Source organism: Adiantum capillus-veneris, chromosome 26 (assembly GCF_014529385.1).
Source record: "Adiantum capillus-veneris isolate H3 chromosome 26, ASM1452938v2, whole genome shotgun sequence".
NCBI lineage: Eukaryota > Viridiplantae > Streptophyta > Polypodiopsida > Polypodiales > Pteridaceae > Adiantum > Adiantum capillus-veneris.
Genome location: NC_140956.1, coordinates 10,483,456 through 10,501,827, shown reverse-complemented (window position 1 = coordinate 10,501,827; position 18,372 = coordinate 10,483,456). Strand labels below are relative to the sequence as shown.

The 18,372-nt window shown below is 42.9% G+C and overlaps 1 protein-coding gene and 2 pseudogenes across 1 annotated transcript in view; all 3 read right to left on the bottom strand.

Annotated features, from left to right (window-relative positions):
• Window positions 1–2,781: 2,781 nt before the first annotated feature.
• On the bottom strand, window positions 2,782–4,499 carry LOC147422990 (uncharacterized; annotated as a pseudogene).
• A 5,393-nt stretch (window positions 4,500–9,892) lies between these two features.
• LOC147422989 (uncharacterized) lies at window positions 9,893–11,708 on the bottom strand (annotated as a pseudogene).
• Window positions 11,709–12,647: 939 nt separating this feature from the next.
• The window catches only part of LOC147422988 (UPF0014 membrane protein STAR2-like), a 94,344-nt gene continuing 88,619 nt past the window's right edge, over window positions 12,648–18,372 (bottom strand). Inside the window, exons 4-6 of the mRNA XM_086502109.1 lie at window positions 14,068–14,313; window positions 13,258–13,559; window positions 12,648–13,157 (exon numbers count right to left, since the gene is read on the bottom strand). Coding sequence (XP_086358235.1) covers window positions 13,263–13,559; window positions 14,068–14,313 — 543 coding nt within the window. The 3' untranslated portion in view covers window positions 12,648–13,157; window positions 13,258–13,262. The remainder of the gene's footprint in view (window positions 13,158–13,257; window positions 13,560–14,067; window positions 14,314–18,372) is intronic.

The following is an 18,372-nucleotide window of genomic DNA, read 5'->3' as shown; positions in this document are numbered from 1 at the left end:
GTCTCACAGTCTTCTCAAAAAGCTGGACATCAGAGTATATGAATACTGAAAGAAGCATCTCAGAGTTGTCATACGATCTAAGTGGGCCACCGACAGAACCAGCTTCAAACGGCTAATGTTTCTTCCAAGCTACCATCTCCAAACCTTTGAAGAAGCATTTTACACAGGCTTCTTCATGTACAAGTCAAAAAAATTTGGCCCATTAATGGCAAGCGAGTCTATGCGATATGATGCGTTTCTACATCAAATCAACCAAGAAAGACGACAACGACAATGAAGACAAAGACAATCATGTCGTGGTAGACATGAATTAGGAGGGGGGGAGTGTTGGAGCCCCATTGGTCCAACTGTTGTAATGAGCCCATCTTGTAAAGCATATCAAATTCCCATTTTATGTCAAAGACGTCTTATCATTTTGATCCATTCGTCTGGGTTATGTAAAGATTAATCAGTTAGTCAGGACTCAGATTTGTTCCCACTTTGTAATATTGAGTAAGAGAACCCCATGTACATTTTTGAGCTAAGGTGACTAAAGTATAAAAGTCACCTTAGAACCATTTTTGAATAACATTTGAATATTAATCCTGTGTCGTACGAGTCTAAGAGGGAGGGAGAGAGAGAGAGAGAGAGAGAGAGAGAGAGAGAGAGAGAGAGAGTGAGTGTGTCTTATCCTCTTCGCTACACGCTTCTCCCTCACCGGATTCACAACGCGACCACACCATCGCGGTAGTCTCTCCGAGAGCTACGCGCCCATGCTACGCATTCACCGTTTCGAGTTGATCGCGATCGATCCTTCCTCGAGCTTGTTTTGCTTGTAAGTAGCACAAACGGTGTTTGTTTTGAATAATCAAGTGCTTTATGGAATGAGAAAGAGATTATCTACACATAGATACTCATAAACTTAAGTTTCTCCCACTTTTGGATTATGACCTGTTAGTCTATCGCGACTGTATTCGAGATAACTAGGGTTCAAATCTGGTGAGATTAGACTTATAGGTAAGTATATCTTAGTGAGAGGATGGTGCCTAGTAATTTTGATGTGATTCCGAGTTCATTGGACGTGTAAACTGTGTTGTGAGCGTTTAGGGATAGAGTGGGTTGCATTCTACCAGGGTTAGTGATTGATGCATCATAAAAGTGCGTATGTGTAGATTGGTCTCAGCCTGACAAGCTAACGAGATTGCCTACGTGCACCTACGGGTTAGTCGTGTCATCGAATAATAAGTATGTTGTCTGTGTCGTGCTCGTGAGTATGAACAAGGGCGTAGTTTTGCCCTAAAACAACAAGCTTGCAAGTTGTGGATGAGATGTTGTTGCACTTTCATATACAGAGCATGACTACTCCAAATATATGGTACTATGTGAGCTTACAAAGCAACTACTGTGACTGTCCAGATTGGGTTCAAAATGTAAACACTTATATGGCATTCGTTTTATAGTCATGCAATACCTTCCCCACTTGAATACCATTTTTCCCATAGTGGACAATGCACACGAGATGATGTGTGGTGACTCTAACGACATTGATGTTGGTGAAAAACTACAAGAGGAAGAGGTGCTAGGAAACCCTTTTAGCCATACAAGAAGGAACACCATCAAAGAGTGTCAAAGAGAAAGAGATAATCATGCACCAATTGACGATGGCAAGAGATGCCTTGAGATCATTGGTGTCCCCATCTCTTATAGACATGCCAACTGGTGGTAGTGTGCATTAAATTCAGGAGCATGTGACCCAAACTCATTTAGTCATGGTCATCGTGAAAGATCCAAAGAAGATAACCCTAAACCCAATCATGTGAGCATAGCCACTAACCAACACCCAAATCCACCTCATCACACAGGTGTACTAAGGAGAAAGCATCAACGAGGTCGACATCGAGTGCGTTTTGAAGGAAGGGCGCAAGTTTGGTTCCCTCATTGTTGTACTAAGACATTAATTGTAGATCCTTCTAGTACGTTTTCGTGTCATACATGTCATGCATTACTGCCTTTGGCAAAAAAACATTTCTCTGATGGTGCTGAGAAGAGCATCGTGAGGCAAGGTGCTCAGGTTTGTGATGACTCTAATAGTTTTTATTGTCAAATAGTGGCATGTGAGTATCCCGATTCTTAAAATGAAGAGCGAATCTACACATTGAGCCTTGATAATGGCTGTAACAAGATTAGGGTCTTTGCCTCCATTATGAGGATTCTCCTTGTGTATAGAGAACACATTCCAATTCAAATAGATTTTATTTGAAGTTTTATTTGCCCTTTTCTTGGTGGTTGTAGATCTCAACTTCTTTCAATTCTCAAAGATTATTGAGAGTGATTTAAACTATATGACCTCGCCATGACATTTCTTTGTTGCCACATCTCTTATTATGGATCATATTTGGTTTTTCACCTCTCTGGAAAAAAGTAAACTCGGGTACCCGAGTTTACTTTTTTCAAGCGTCTTACCCAAGCTTAGTGTGCACCCTTGGAAGATACTTTGTGTACATTTGTAAGTAAATTAGAAGACCAAAGTAAAAAAGAAATAATTGTGTCATATCCTGTCCATTTCACTACCTTGTAAGTACATCTCAACTTTGTGCAAATTGGCTCTTATTCCAAAGAACATAATCAACCATCAATGCAAACAATGTGTCATAAAAAACTCTATTGCCCTGAGATGAAAATTCTCAAGACCATAATCAACCACCATTTAAAATAAAATTGATACACCAATGCAAAAAATGTGGCATAAAAACTCTATTGCAATACCTTATCAATACAACTCAAATCCCTTTCACATGCTCATTGTCTCTAATTGAATCTCACTATTACAAAAGGCTCCATTTGAAAATAGCAAGGCATTGGCCAAAATAAAATCTTTTTTTGTTCTCAAAAAGTTTCCATTACAAAATTGGCCAATGCAAAAAATCATGGTCGCCATAAGAGAGTAAAATGGAATGCCATAAAAGGTGACATGCCATGGCCCATAATATAAAGTCCCTAATCATCAACCAAGAGCTTTTGGGTCCAATTATGCAAGCTTTTCTTTGTCTCGTCCACATCCTCATGCTTGAACATTTTTTTTTATAGCTACAAAAAAAACAACTAATTTTAGCATACACAAGTTCTTCATATTAAACACACAATAACTACAACACTTTTAGATTGAAACAAAGCCCAAGAACATACCCATTGCCTTGATCTTTTGTGTTGTATACCTCCCATAATGAGAAATCTCATAATTGTCATGACATAATAGCCACAATCAAACCCATTTGGCTGCATAGGTGTCTATTTCAAAAAGCATCAATTAAGAAAGATCTCATCTAAGTAACAATGACAGTTATAGTAAACCTACAAAAGTACTTATCAAACCTCTATTGAGTCAATGTGACAATATTGTCGAGGTTTCAAAAGCTCCTCCTTAATAACCTCATGTGAGCAGTAGTTGGAGAAATGTGCGAGTGCCCTAAGAAAATCACGCTCGTTTCACGTAAGTACTTATTAATAATTATGGATATATACATACAACAAATAAATTTTGACTAGTACATCTCTATGTGTGGCAAGTAGTCAATTATTGAGCACATGGATAAGGAGTCCAAAAACAAGAGTGAACTTTGCCCAAATGGCAACCCACACAAGAGACGAAGATGGCCATTATAAAATACTATGAGAGTCCAATGTGATCTAAAGTGACACAAACTCTATTATTAAATAAACTTTAAGATGAACTCTAGCGATCTTAGGGGACACAAATTTCCTCATACCTACTGATAATTGGAAAGAATGTAAATGTTTGGCCTGGTAAGTCCACCTTTCCAAAGAAATTCTCCACAAGAAGTTGACTTGTATTTGTGAGCATATATGAGAACCACAAACTATCCACGAACCAAACATGCTCAATAATGTCACTAGAAAAAATGTGCTCCATCCATCTACAATCCACGTGTGGTCTATTACTTGGTAGCACTCAATCAATCAAAAAACCAATAACTAATGAAGAAAATAATAGACTTACAAGGCAAACATATTCATTGACTGAGTATTCAATGGATACGATGTCATTGATAAGGTTTATATCGCAATCCACTGCTATGCCATAACGTGAGGATCTCAAATGGAATACCATGTCACTATAAAGACCACAATCTCATAGCAAAATACATCAATCCAATCACTAATTGTGCATGCAACAGAAAACAAAGCTAAAGGTCAAGGAGAGAGGAGTCACCTTTCTAACTTGGAAGCCTTAGATGATGTAGGTGGAATTTTCCAATCAAAAATACCTTGAGAAATGGTACCATAGATATCTCTAGTCCCACTACTCCCCATAGGGGAGTTTATCTCTATAGGTGTAGTTGGAGTTTTTGGTTTAGCATACAAATGCTCCTACGAGGAAGAATATGGAGACCATAACAAAATTAGAACCATAAGTGAAAGCACTAATGAAAATCAATTTTTCATCTTACTTCGATATAAAGCCCTACCTGTCGTGTACCAGCAATCAAAGAAAGTGAGTTTGAAATTCATCCTTTCAAATGTAGGTCATTTTTTAGAGTTTCATTCCTCAAGCCCTCTATGAAGAGAACTAATAATCTCTCATCTTGCGGTAGATCTCTCACAGAACATTTGTCTATGTACTGTTTGAAGCATAGCAGAGCATCCTTCACTCTTTCGTTCGCTTTTTGTTTGAAAGCGTAGATTTGGGACACTGTGTTGTGCTTGATTCCCCTTTTCGAGAACTCCTCTACAAACTCTTGTAGGAGTTGTGCCATGTTTGGAAAATCATCTATGTTTAGTGGTTGGAACCACGTCAAAGCCATTCCTTCTAATGTCAATCCAAATCCCTCATACTGAGTATGGAAATTTGCAATCTGTTCAGCTCTCAAAACTTGTTTGAAGAGTGAGACATGAGCATATAGATCCTCTGTCCCATTGTACTTTGTCTTGCCACATTGGGCCACTTGGTATGGTCTTAAAAGTTGTGGTTTAGTCACCAATTGAGCCAGTTTGTGGTCTCTGGCAAAGTCGGCTCTTGCTCTCTTCTCTCGTCTTGGAGAAAATCTTGGTGAAATCCTCTCTGTTATGTGCTCTAGCATCGTTATTGGATGAAAGTAAGTAGAGATCGAAGTACCCTTGTATGTGTATTGCTCTAGGTCAATTGAATCAACAAATTTGTACTCTCTTCCATACTTATCTACCATCAAAACTTGCACTCCGTGGGCATCTGTATACGTGAATGCATAGAGGTTCTTATGGAATGGCATCTCTCCAGCATAGGGTTCTACACACTTGTAGAAGATATATTGATCCCCGTTTGTGAATCTATATATGCCCTCATGAGCATAATATGTAGGCACTCTCATGGCTTCGCTAGTTCCGATGAATCTCACATTCGGTTTGTTGATCAGAGGATGTCTCTCCTATAGGTATTCTCCCAATCCCATTGTTGTCGGCATTGCAACGTTTTTCATGTCTCTGAGTGGAGTAAAAAACCCTGGTGGTGGATGATTTTTCATGGTCAAGACTCACTCAAAACTCTCAAGATAGGCCCTTGACAAGCCCACTTTGGCTCAGTGCAACTTATCCCCTTTTTACCCCTGATCAGGTCTCTCAAAAGTCAAGTCTTTGAGACTTTTTTCTCTTTGGAAAATAGTTCTAGGTATCCTAAAAGTTTGGATTTAGGAAACCTGGAAAAACTCAGCTCTAAAACCAAAACCTTCTATTGTCCGCAAGCTTTCTTCCTGGCTTTATTTGACTCAATTTGGAGTTGTGTATCAAAAGTTAGAACACTTTTAGTGAGCTGCACTTGAAAGAGCACTCAAAAACAGTTTTAAGACCAGAAGACAGGAACTTTGGCTTGTATCTTGATCTCCAAAAGATATTTTTAGCTCAAACTTGAGATTTGGGTAGTAGTCAAGTATGTCTACAGAATCATTAATTCAGATATCCCCACTATGCTGAGGTACATGGATTGCGATCCATGTTCCAAATTGACTGCGTGTAGAAGACAAGGTCATGTGCAGGCTCTATACCAATTTTCATCAAATTCTGAGGTTGAGGTACATGGATCGCGATCCATGTTCAACTACATCTGGACTTGATCTCTTAGGAGGTTGTTCTTGACAATGTCCACAAACTAAATCTCAAATCTTTTTGGATTTGGACTTGGTTTGACAAGTCAAATGGCCAACACTAGGTATGCACAGCGGTTTCTGTCATGTCACGTGTTTTGCTCCCTTTTGACCCAAGTTTGCTCAATTTTTTTCACAAGTACAACATGATTAGTAGATCCTATGGTATCAATATTTTTTAAAATGGACCTCTGGATTGAAAGCTAGGTCAGTTATGGCACTTTGTCAGAGTACTTGGTAGTTTTGGGCTTTTGGTTTGGTTTTTGATATCCAAATCCAATTTTGAAAAGACCACTACATTCCTTGTGATGTTCTCTAGCTATGGTGCAAGTTTTTGGGCCAAAATATGATTTTCACTCATTTTTTTGTCCATCTTTTAGCCCAAATTTGATGGTGGTAGTTTCTACGTATCCTACTCCTAAGCACTAAAATGAAACATGAAACAAAAATAAACAAAACGATACAAAATAAAATCAAAACGGATAACGAGACAGCACTCTGAAAGCATTGAAAAATTTAAAGAATAAAATGCTTTTGGCTATCTCACCCTCTTTTCCTCTCGAGAATAGACCTAGCAAGTCCTCGACTTCTAGACTCTACCAAGCACTAAACAAACCTAGCAAGTCCTTGACTTCTAAACTCTAGCTGCTTCACTGCTAAAGTATAACTAGAATGGAAGACAAACCTTCAAAAAAGAACGCTCTAAATACGAACTAGGTCACTCACCATCTAAGGATCATATCCCATCGACGGCGCCAATGTTAGCTGGTGGACGTGAGACGGACATCTGTAGCATAGCGATCTGACACTAACATAATATCAATACTCGGGGAAGTGACTCGGATGCGGCATGGAGACTCTTTGAGATCGTCTATCTCAAGAAGTGAACCTTAACAAGCGAACACAACAACTCTACAAGCAAACCAACACTCAATGATCAGAAAAATCTGCCTATATCCTTTCTCAGAGCTCTAGGTTATCACGCCATTTTGGCACTCGAACGAATTCAAAATACAACGAAACTTTAGGAGGAGGTGTAAGACACCTAAGGACACTATCCTACCAAATCTGGTCGCAATCCAACAAGATACCAAATCATGATCCATCATGAAAAAGGCCTGAAAACTGCAACAGAACTATCTAGAAAGGTCGCCCTATAGTTTACAAACACTCTCCTATGGTCAAAACGACTAAAAACAATGATTTAAGCACTCAAAACTGCAATTATAGCCCACAGACGCATAGTCGCAAACCACAACATAACTGACAATGCTTACAGTTAATCGAAAGAGCAAAGAGAGAGGAACACAATGCAAGTTTCAAAACTAAAAATAGATTACCCAATCATTAGTTGCGATGATTACAAGTTGAATCAGCTTCGTAGCTTGAGCGTATGTACAACAGTCTTTCCTCTTCTAAAGATAAGCCTTCTTTCACATTAAGGTTATTGACCTTTATACCTAGGGATTTCTAAATGGCCAGTGGCTGGTTCACATGGACTTTTACAAATGTCATGACAACATTACAACTCAAGGAATTGACATGCTACTCTAGAATCAGGATTTACATAGAGTATCAGTACACTAGCTCAGCAAAATAATAAACTACAAATGTGGTGTCCGGCTATGTGTCCGGCTAGGTGGGTGTCTGTTCGGTCTGTCTCTTAACAATATTCTTCTTCAAGTCTTGCATTCCCAACAATGGAGATTTTGGTCCTTGCTCTTGCCTTGCCTCCGATCGCTCAAAGTTCAGACCCTGTCTTGATCTAGAGAAGATACCCATACTAAAAACTATATCCTCAACAAATAAAGCCCAATTTATTGGCCCCCATATAGAAAGCCCCTAGCAAATAAATGCTTTGGTTACCTCCATCCCATAATTACTAGGAGGTTCTTGGTAGAGAGATGTGAACAAAGTCCTTCTCTTGGTGCAAAATTCTACAAGACAAAGCTATTGCTATAGAGGAAAGTATACATAAAGATCACATGGGGCATACCATATACATATAGAGCTTCAACAGTATTTTGTTCGTCAAGATTTTTAGGAAGGGCTTGTCAAGTACATCATAACTTTGCACTTTAATCTCTTTAGGTAGAGGGAGAGACTCTTCTTGACCAATTTATCATTTTCCGTTTCCCAGATTACATATGTAAATATTAATATTTATGAAAGCACATAGAAAAATTTTCCTACATTTACCTCTACATCCTTAACATAAATTATTTCATGGCTACATATAGATTGCAAAAGTAGGAATAAATCTTTGCTCTAAAATTTTCCTCTTTCAAACAATAATCAAATTAATTTTGAAACACCGGCTTGATGATAATGGAAGGATCATTTTTTAAGAAAAAAAGGGCTTTCTTAAGAAAGGAAGGGGGTGAGAAGCGAGAAGACTTAGAGAAAGAGGTTTTGTAATTGGTACTGAGCTATGAAGAGAGTGAGAAGAAGATATTTTCGAGACTAAGAGAAGGAGTGGGTGGGTACCAAGAGGCATTGGGGAGGGAGAAGGGGTTTGAGGGTGGGGAGACCTCCTTAAAATATAGCTTAAGTTGGTAGCTTCTTTCCAAGTTAGAAAAAGAGTTTTTTAGAGAGGAGAGAGTAGGAGGGAAGGGGGGAGGAATATATTTAAGGCCTAACCCAGGCAGCTTCTTTTCATAATGGGAAAGCGTACGATTTGAGAGGTTGTGGCAGGCTAAGTTAGTGACCTTGTTTTCTAACTCATAAATTGATTGCTTTCCTAGAATTAACACAAAGAGAAGGGTTAGTAAGAGGAAGCCAATACTTGTAACGTCTTTTAGCAATACCATAAGGGGAAGGAGTGGAGTGGAGTGTAGTGGGGAAGTAAGTTGGTGAAAAGGGAGGATGGGTCCAAAAAAGCGAAAAAAGAGGGGGTTTAGAGAAGAGAAAATGGACCCATGAAGCAGGGTGCTCAACTACTACTTCCTCCTCCATTGCAAGTTTTTTTATTTTTAGGAAGGTTGGATGAGGGATAGGGAGATTTAGAGGGAAGAGGTAAAAGGGAGGGAGAGGGGTGGCTAGAACACGGAGGGGCATTAAGAAGGTATTAAGAAGATTTGAGCAAATGAGGGATGGGTCGGGAAAGAAGGCCCGAAGAGGAGGAGTTTTTTCAAGCAAGATGGAGGAGGAAGAGGAGGAAATGTTATAAGGTTTTCTAAATGGTTGGTGGGTGTATTTCCCAAAGGGAGCCTTATGCTTAACAAGGGAAGACAAAGGTTGTGAGGGAGCGGAAGCAAAAGGTTTTTTAGAGGAAGTGTTTTTACCAAATTTTAAAGGAGTCTTATGGGAGAGAAGCTTGCTCATTTGAGTAATGACCTCGTGTTTAACGAGTTCACTCACGGTGTCTTCTTTTGGTAATGCCATTGCTTTGGCAAAGAGGGTCTCTTGGGATCTCTTTCTTGCATTGTGAGCCGCTGATTCCATGGAAGTGGCTAAATGCGCTTGTAGGATGGAGTTTTGAATGAAGGAGTCTAGCTCCAAAAGAGAAGAATTTTTCCACATAACAAGTTGATTGGCCCATGCTTCGAGTTGAACTCTAGGCAAGGATAAAGGTGAGATCTTTTTAACAAGATCTTCCAAGCGTTCTTCTACAACCTCATGGAAGAAATCAAAAAGCTTTTGGAGGTTTTCTACTAAGAGAGCTTGGGCTTGTATATAAGCGTCGCAACAATCAAGTTGGTATTGTATGTTAATGCTAACAAACTTGGCATTGAGAAGGGCTTGAGCACTAGAATCTTCCAAAATAAGACGTGGTGGTTTCATGCAAAGGCTATTGGGGGCTTTATTGCTAGCACAAAGGTTTTGGAGGTGTAGGAGATGAGATTTAGCTTTAGAAAGCTTGAGATTAATAGTTTTGAACTCGTGTAAGGATCCAGACACAATTTTGTCAAACTCTTGCGGTTTGGTGATGGTAGGAATGGTGGGGAGGGGAGAAGTAGAGGGGATAGGATTAAGGGAAGTGGCGTAAGAGTGAACATGGGAGGGGGAGGTGGCGAACGAGGAGGAGAAAGCGCCGAAAGAGAAAGGAGCAATGAGAGGGGGATTTGGGAGCACTCCCCTTTGAGATGTAAGGCCAACGAGTGCACCGTAGCTTTTGGTGCCTTTCGAGGAAGGAGGGGAGAAATCAAATTCCCCTACGGAGAGGTTTGCCGTGAGCCTTTGAAGTTCTTCCGTGCTAAAGAGAGCTTTCTTAGAGGAGGAAGCGGGAGTAGTCATGCTTGATTGTGCGGCAAATGCAAAAGGGTTAGTGAGGGCGGAGGCCGAGATAAAACCGGGAAGGGTGGTAGAAAAAATTGAAGAGGAGGATACCGATGTGAGCAAGGAAGAAGAGGTATTAGGGGAGGGGGAGCCGACAGTGGAAAAACCGGAGCCGTTGGAGGAAATAACGATTGTCGAGCTAGACGGTGAGAGAAAAGGGGGGGTTTTAAAGGAGGGTGCGGGATTACTATGGAGGGCAGGGGTGGATGATGATTCCATGACTTAGTGGAATGGCGGGCAGAAGCTAAGGATATTACAAATGGCAAAAACGTGGAGTGGTAATTGTGCCGTTTGCGAAAAGAGGAAAGCTATTGAGAAATTAGGAGGCAGTGGTAGGCTTTAAGGTGGTGAAGGTTTTCCGAAAAACAGTAGCCGAAGACAAGATAATTACATATGGTAATAGCAAGGCTCCTACGCGTGAGTTATGGCCGTAGGTCCTGTGCAAGGGTTGCAAGTACCCATGATCAATGGTATACGCCTACTTTGTAGCCTCCTTAGGCTCGAGCTTCAGAGCATGTAAGATGGCTGTTTTGCCGAAGGCTGTTGCCGAGCTCCGAACAAAGCTTGAGTTTGTTTGGCCTTGCGAAGTTGAGCGGCTTACTAAGTTGAACTGGCGAAGCTTCCTCAGATTAAGTTTACTTTTGTAAAGCTTCATGATCATGTGACGCTAGCCCATGATGTAGAAATATAGCAGGTAGAAGATGCTGGCCCGCGAGATAGAGTAGGTGACATCGGTTGAGCATGTGTAGGTGCAGAATTTAGCAGGTGCAGCGAGCAAACTCTGAGCAGGTGCAACATGTAAATTTTAGCAGGTGGAGCGAGCAAAGTTCAAGCAGGTGCAGCGGGTGCAGCGTGCGAAGTATTCGAGCAGGTGCAGCTCGCGAAGTATAACGAGTGCAGCGGGTGCAGCGCGTGAAGTATAGCAAGGTTTGAGCAGGAGCTGCAGCGCGCGAAGTATATCCGGTGGCTTATGGAAGGTTTGAGCACGAGCAACCTGCGAAGTAACTCAGATGCAGTGGGTGGCTTATGCAGTTTATCTAGTGCAGCTTCAGCAAACGGTGCTCCCAGGATGTATAGACAGAGCATGCAGGTGACGCAGGCCCGTGAAATATACTCAGTGCTGCCATAGAAGTAGGAGCAAATAGGTGACGACGTACTGTGAAGCTGAGTAGAAGCTTTAGTTGTGGCCCGTGAGATGACGCATCCCTTAACTGTAGAGCAGGATGAGCAGAAGCCTCAGGTGGTGAACAGATGCTTCAATAGGTGGCAAAATTCTACAAGACAAAGAGGAAAGTATACATAAAAGATCACATGGGGCATACCATATACATAAAGAGCTTCAAGAGTATTTTGTTCGCCAAGATTTTTAGGAAGGGCTTGTCAAGTACATCATAACTTTGCACTTAAATCTCTTTAGGTAGAGGGAGAGACTCTTCTTGACCAATTTATCATTTTCCATTTCTCAGATTAGATATGTAAATATTAATATTCATGAAAGCACATAGAAAAATTTGCCTACATTTACCTCTACATCCTTAACATAAATTATTTCACAGCTACATATAGATTGCACTAGTAGGAATAAATCTTTGCTCTAAAATTTCCCTCTTTCAAACAATAATCAAATTAATTTTGAAACACCCATTTTCTTTTGAATAAAAAAGCGATAAAAAATCAATGAAAACCTACATCCACATCGTGTAAGGATTTTAGACTTCTTTATTCCCCTCATCCATTTCTCTTGGACATTAGGCTTTCCTACACTTTCTTATGCCTGAATTGCAATCTAAGTATTGATATTTAATCAAGGATGTCTTCAGACTCTGAGAAAATACCAACGGGGAATCTTGGGTTTCAAAAATCAGATTTACTCTCTGCAAAAAAAATTGTGTTGTGGGATACATATCCTAAATCACATAAAGAAATAAAGAAGTTCGAAGAGCATTATAATAGGCATGATTGATAACAACTACCAGTTGTGATTTGAATTTTCGATGGTTCTTAAATTAGCCCTTAAGTCATTAAACTAGACTATTTCCTATTGTCTCCACATTATGTATTTATATGTTTGTAAAGATACTAAAATTGTTTGAAAAATAATGTCATTACATTCTAACTAAGAAAGCTTTTTGAAGTAATGAGACTACATACATCAACCCTAATAACCCTACAACGAACGATTATTTTCTCTGTCATTGTTGCGAGAGAGAGAGAGAGAGAGAGAGAGAGAGAGAGAGAGAGAGAGAGAGAGAGAGATTATTTACAATTTATGCTATTGGAAATTAGTGTATGTACATGAGCTATTTTTGTGTATCGCTCTATTTTCACTTCAGGTTTGCATCCTAGCACACCATAAGTTGATATCATGACACTCAATAATTTTTATGCTTGTGCTCGAGAAATCAATGATGAATGTCTGACTGAAAAAACTAATGTACAATCATCACCTTGCAGAGACTTTGGCAATATCGATGTACCCGTTACCATTTTGCTAATTATAGGTCAAGAAAGGACTGTATTAGTTGATGTGGCTATCAAGCACTGTTTGGTTTGGTGGACCAGCTCAGCTTAACATGTATCTCCTGCCATTCAAGCTTCTGAATACAGAATCCTTAAGGCTCCACACCAGAGAGCTTTATCTGTTTGTAGTCTGATAGTTGCAGAATGCTTGGAGGGGCACATGGACAACACTAGGTGTGAAAGGGGCCCATTATTTGAAAATACTTTGTATTTATATGTATATGTATGTGTGTAGGATTCTCCCTCCTTTTGAAAAGCATTGAGCAATCGAGCCGACAGGTTGTAGTCAGCTGATTGTAAGCAATACACAATTCAAGCTAATGAAGTTCTCTATCAGAAAACTAACCTGTTTCATTTTTGTAGTTGATGGTAGGGAGTAAACAGCATATGCCAGCCCAACAAAGTTGCAATGAGGCAGCTAATTGCAGCTGCTGCGAAGACTGCATTCACCAGCTTGATCTGTGCAACGACCGCTTCCACAGGTGCAGCACCTCCCAGGAGAAGACCAGTCATGTTGCCAGGCAGAGAAACCAAGCCCATCACTTTGATTGCATCAATCATGGGAGCCATCCCGTTCAAGAATGCTTGCCGGATGTAACTCTGGACCGAACGATATGGTGTGGCACCAAGAGCCAAAGCAGCTTCAACCTAATGGCAAAAAACCAAAATTTGCATGTGTGTATGTTTAGGTACAAACTGTCAGGCATTTAATATGTACAAGCAGACTGCATACTCAAGCATTGGAACCAGTATTTTTTAATTAAACAAGAGACAATTTTCAAGGCTCATCACTGTCACCTCTACCCTCAGACAGATTCCATGTATATTTTGATAAATTTGAGGTTCTAAAACTGAAACTTCAGTTAGAAAGGAAAAACTTGATAGCTGCAGTTATGTATAGTAAGGCTGTGGTTCAACCATTTGTGAGTTGCCATTTGTAGAGTCATCCCTATCATTACCTTTCAACTCCCACACACTGCACAGGTGTGAGCAATAAGACTCTAAGTGAGCAAGCACACACACTTTGAGTGCAAATGTATTGTCATAAATTCAAGTATGAAATGCAAGCTCTTGTGCTAAATCTGTGCTAGAATAAGGTTAGCGTTTGAGAGAGCTTTCCTGCAGACAGATCCCAAACAAAAAATGACCAAAAGACCTGTCCAGCGTGTTGTGCTATATCTTGTTGAAGTGCTTTTAGTGTTCTCCCCACCATAATCATAGCGTTGCCAAGAATATGTCCTGTAATTGCAATCAGAGAAGTAGACTCCGACGGAAGAACTTGTAAAAGAACCATCAATGCCATTGTGCCTAGTGTTCCAATAATCAACGAAATAGTAGCTACAGCTTGGCTTTTTGGCAACTCTTTTGCCTGCTCTCCAGCAGTTGTTCCCGCCAAGAAGACCTTCCAGGAAAAACCAACAGACACCATATAAGAAAAGTAAAGATTACTTAAGATGAGAAATGTTTATTGATTGTTAAGAGAATTTAAACTCTATCTTTGACATATGTGTTTTTCAGGACTTCAAAAAAGCGCCTCACTGTTCTTTCTGAGTGCAGGACTTTTTGTAAGGTTCTAATAGACCTGAACCTTTGGTCCCCATAGCAAGACATCTTTAAGATTTATATACCTAGATGAATCCAGGATAAGCCCAGATTCACTTTGAAGGGGACTGCAAGGTATAGACCCGTGGTAGTCACCCACAAGACAATATAACCATCAGCTACATCATGCATAGTATTGACTAAATACCACGACATCCCCACTAACGTCGTCAATGCCCAATAGTGGGTGTAGAACTAGGTACTAACATATGCTCCCAAACACAACACACACCACATGCACACACACATGATCATACATCAACAAAAAGTTCAGCGTACTGACACGGCAGCTTCAGTTGTGGCCAAGGCCGCAGGTCTACCTACTGTGCGGGTTCTTGTTCGTGACACACACTCCCTCCCCAAGGTGGTACTGCTGCCTAGGGTGAGTGGGGGATGGATTAGACAAAGTGTGGAGTATTCGGGTCTCCTGAACCAGTGTTTCATTTGCAAACAGATGGGCCATATGGCAAAGGCCTGTCCTCGCAGGAGACCTTGACCCACAGCTCATGCGCAGTCGCCCAAGGCTGAGCATGCCAAGCAGCCAGGTACACAGGATACACAGGCTGGTACTTCGACAGAGATTAGTGACCAGCCAGTTGATGGTTGGCAGCAGGTGCCTGGCCGCCGCCGTCGTGGGAGAGCTCACCCCACTGCTCCTCCTGGTGGCCGACCTGCTGCAGCTCAGCAGCACTGGGTTCCGACTGGGAACCGTTTCGACCCCCTTCAGCAGGACCTACCTGAGGAGGCCCCGTCCACTTCTGTTCCTCCACCACCGCCTTCTCCTCCCTCAGCTGCTGCCGCCCCTCCTCCCCCGCCTCCTCCCCCCCCCCCCACCACCTCCACCTTTGCCCACCGCACCTCCCCTCTCCTCGATGGGGCCCACAGTCTTGTCTCCGAACCCCTCCGCCACTCCTCCTCAGACACAGGGTACTGGCCACGCTTCTGCCGCAAGGTGTTCTCTTGGTAGTGCTTTCGCTACGAGCCGTGTGGCTCGTGAGGGACAACCCCACTTGAGGCCGCCTTTTTTGGTGCTCACTTCTCCCTTTGTAGCGATCCCCACACGTCTGACCAGCTTCGACATTCGCAGACGTTGGCATTTCTTCGATTACAGCTTCACTCAGTTTCTGGGTGATTCCTCTTCCGACTTGGAGGAGGCAAGCTTTCGAGTCCACGTCCTCTTTCTTGCAGCTAGAGGCAGTGAGGCCCTGGACATAGCGGTGGATTTCTCCTTTCCGTTGTGTGGTAGGGATACCATGGAGTGGACCCAGCACACAGTCCTGGACTGGCTCCAGACACAGGCTATTGAGTTCTCACATCACACAGGGGACTTAGTAGTGACAGATCTGGTGCACACACTTTGGCCTCTTGCCAAGTTGCGTGTGACACCTCCAGATGCAGCAGGTTGCAGGCACATTGTGGTACACTTGTTTGCTGACACTCAGTGCCCTCCGTGTTATGTTTTTGTGCATGAGGATTCTTGGACAGAGGATGTGGCCCTTTGGGCTGCACGCTCGGCTTGGGGCTGGGCGGGACAGTCACTTCTTGCGCGCTTGTCTAGAGGTCGTTCGGATGCGGATTACTCCCCATCCAAACCGGCCTCAAAGATAGTGAGGTTGGCTGCTATTGCAGCATCTGTTTTCTCTCACTGACTCCATGAGGATCATCTCATGGAATGTGCAAGGATTAGGAGGGCCCCAGTTTCAGCGACAGAGGGGTCGGCTGCCTCAGGAGCTACAGAGATGCCTTGTGGGTGGTGAGATTGACATTCTTATGTTGCAGGAGCATCATCTTTGTGAGAGCCGCATTCGGCGTTGTGGTCAGATTTTGCGTGGTTGCTATGAGACTTTTTAATCAGTTGCTTTTGGACCTGGAGGCATCCAGGGTAGGGTATGTATGACTATTGCGGAGTCTCTACAGCAGGCCATTGTGGGTAGAGGGATTATTGTGCCAGGCAGGGCTCAGTGGATCACTATGCAGGTTCAGGGTTGCCTTGTGGGCTTCCTGAACATATATGCACCCAATGTGGCGAGTACATGAGCAGAGTTTTAGTCACAGATTGTTGAGTCTCTGCCACAAGCAGAGCATTGGGGGTGACTTCAACATGTTGGAGGACCCTTCTGACAGGATTGGTGGTAGCCACGCTACTGTGCAGGGAGTTGAGCTGGCAGCTTGGGAGAGGTTTTGTACGACTGAGGATTTCGGATGTGTGGTAGCACTCTAGCTTTGTGAGGCCCCCAGACAGCCTGGCCTTCTCTCGTTCGGACCGCAGAGTGGGAGGAGTGAATCTATCGCGGATAGGTCGCTTCTACACTAGTGACTTTTTCTATGACTCGGGTGGGACAGTTGGCATCCTGACAGGGACTTCCTTCTCAGACCATGCACCAGTGATCCTCATAGTGACAGATAGGCAGAGGCGGGGGAGCACGATGCTACGCATCCCTGAGAGGGTCTTGCTGGACTCTGCACTCAAAGAGGGAGTAGAGGCTCTTTGGACAGAGAGCTTGGACATGCAGGATTCTCTTGCTGACAGAGTGGCCTCAAAACTAGCTCAGCTTAGTCGTTTCTTTCTACAGGAGTCCTTGACTCACCTGACAGCATCGAGAGAGGAGGAGTAGCGTCTCAGACGGGGCGTTGCTTCCTTGCAGAGGATGCAGGAGTAGCATCCAAACAGTCCTTGGTTGGAGGAGCAGTTACAGCAGGCTCGCCAGGAGCTTGGTAGCACAGAGGAGCAGCGCCATGAGTTTGCTTTTCATTGATAGGCATCTCAGTGGACGTAAGTGGGTAACAGAGTGACTGGTGCTTTCTTCAAGGCAGTGGGACCTCGGCATACTGCCATACGCATGCCAAGGTCAGTCAGTTGAGGAGGCCCGACGGGTCAGTTGCTTCTGAGCCAGAGGACATGCGTACAGTTGCTACTGACTTTTACCGTGAGTTACTATCTGCAGAGCCTTAGTCAGAGAGTCAGGCTGCATGCAGGGAGCAGGTGTGGGCACAGATGCCTTGCCTTGTGACTGAGGAGATGCGCTAGAGAGTTGAGCTTCCACCTCAGCTTCAAGAGTTGGACACGGCTCTTAGTGCACTCCCCCGTGGTAGCTGTCCAGGTGAGGATGGCTTGTTTGACTCCTAGTTTTTTCTTGGAGTACTGGGACTTGCTTGGCCTTGATCTCTGTAGTGCTTTCCAACACATCATGCACAAGAGAGATGCCTGACAGCATGAGTGAGGGTCTGATCTACCTCATTCCCAAGGAGGGTGGCTCCTTGGATGAGATTCGATAGTGGCGCCCCATCACCATCCTCAACTCAGCCTACAAAATTCTTGCCAAGGCTCTGAGTTTGAGGATCCAGCGACTTCTAGAGAGCCTTATACATGGGACCCAGACTGGTTTTGTCAAGGAGCGTAGTATCCTTGACAACATCTTTACTTTTTGGGAGGCTTCTGCCTTAGCGAGGCTTCGTGGTGAAGATTTGGTGATTCTTCTTCTCGATTTTGAGAAGGCCTACGACAAAGTCGACTGGGACTTTTTGGAGGGCACTCTATGCAGGATGGGCTTCTTAGATGCTTGGATGAGAGGGGTGTCAGTTTTGTACAGATGAGCACACAGTCAAGTACTTTTGTCAGGAGGTAGAGGCGATCGTTTCATGCTCACACGTTCGGTCAGACAGGCCTGCCCTCTTGCCCCCTTCCTCTTTCTGTTCTATGCTGAGGCGATGAGCAGGTTCTTGGTGTCGCAGCAGGTTGGTTTGCGGGGCTTAGCACTTCCTATTCGGAGAGATGAGCTACTGGACGCTGAGTTTCCTGACGACTCAGCCTTGTACTTGGATGGCCAGGAGGCGAACCTTCACAAGTGTGAGCAGGCTC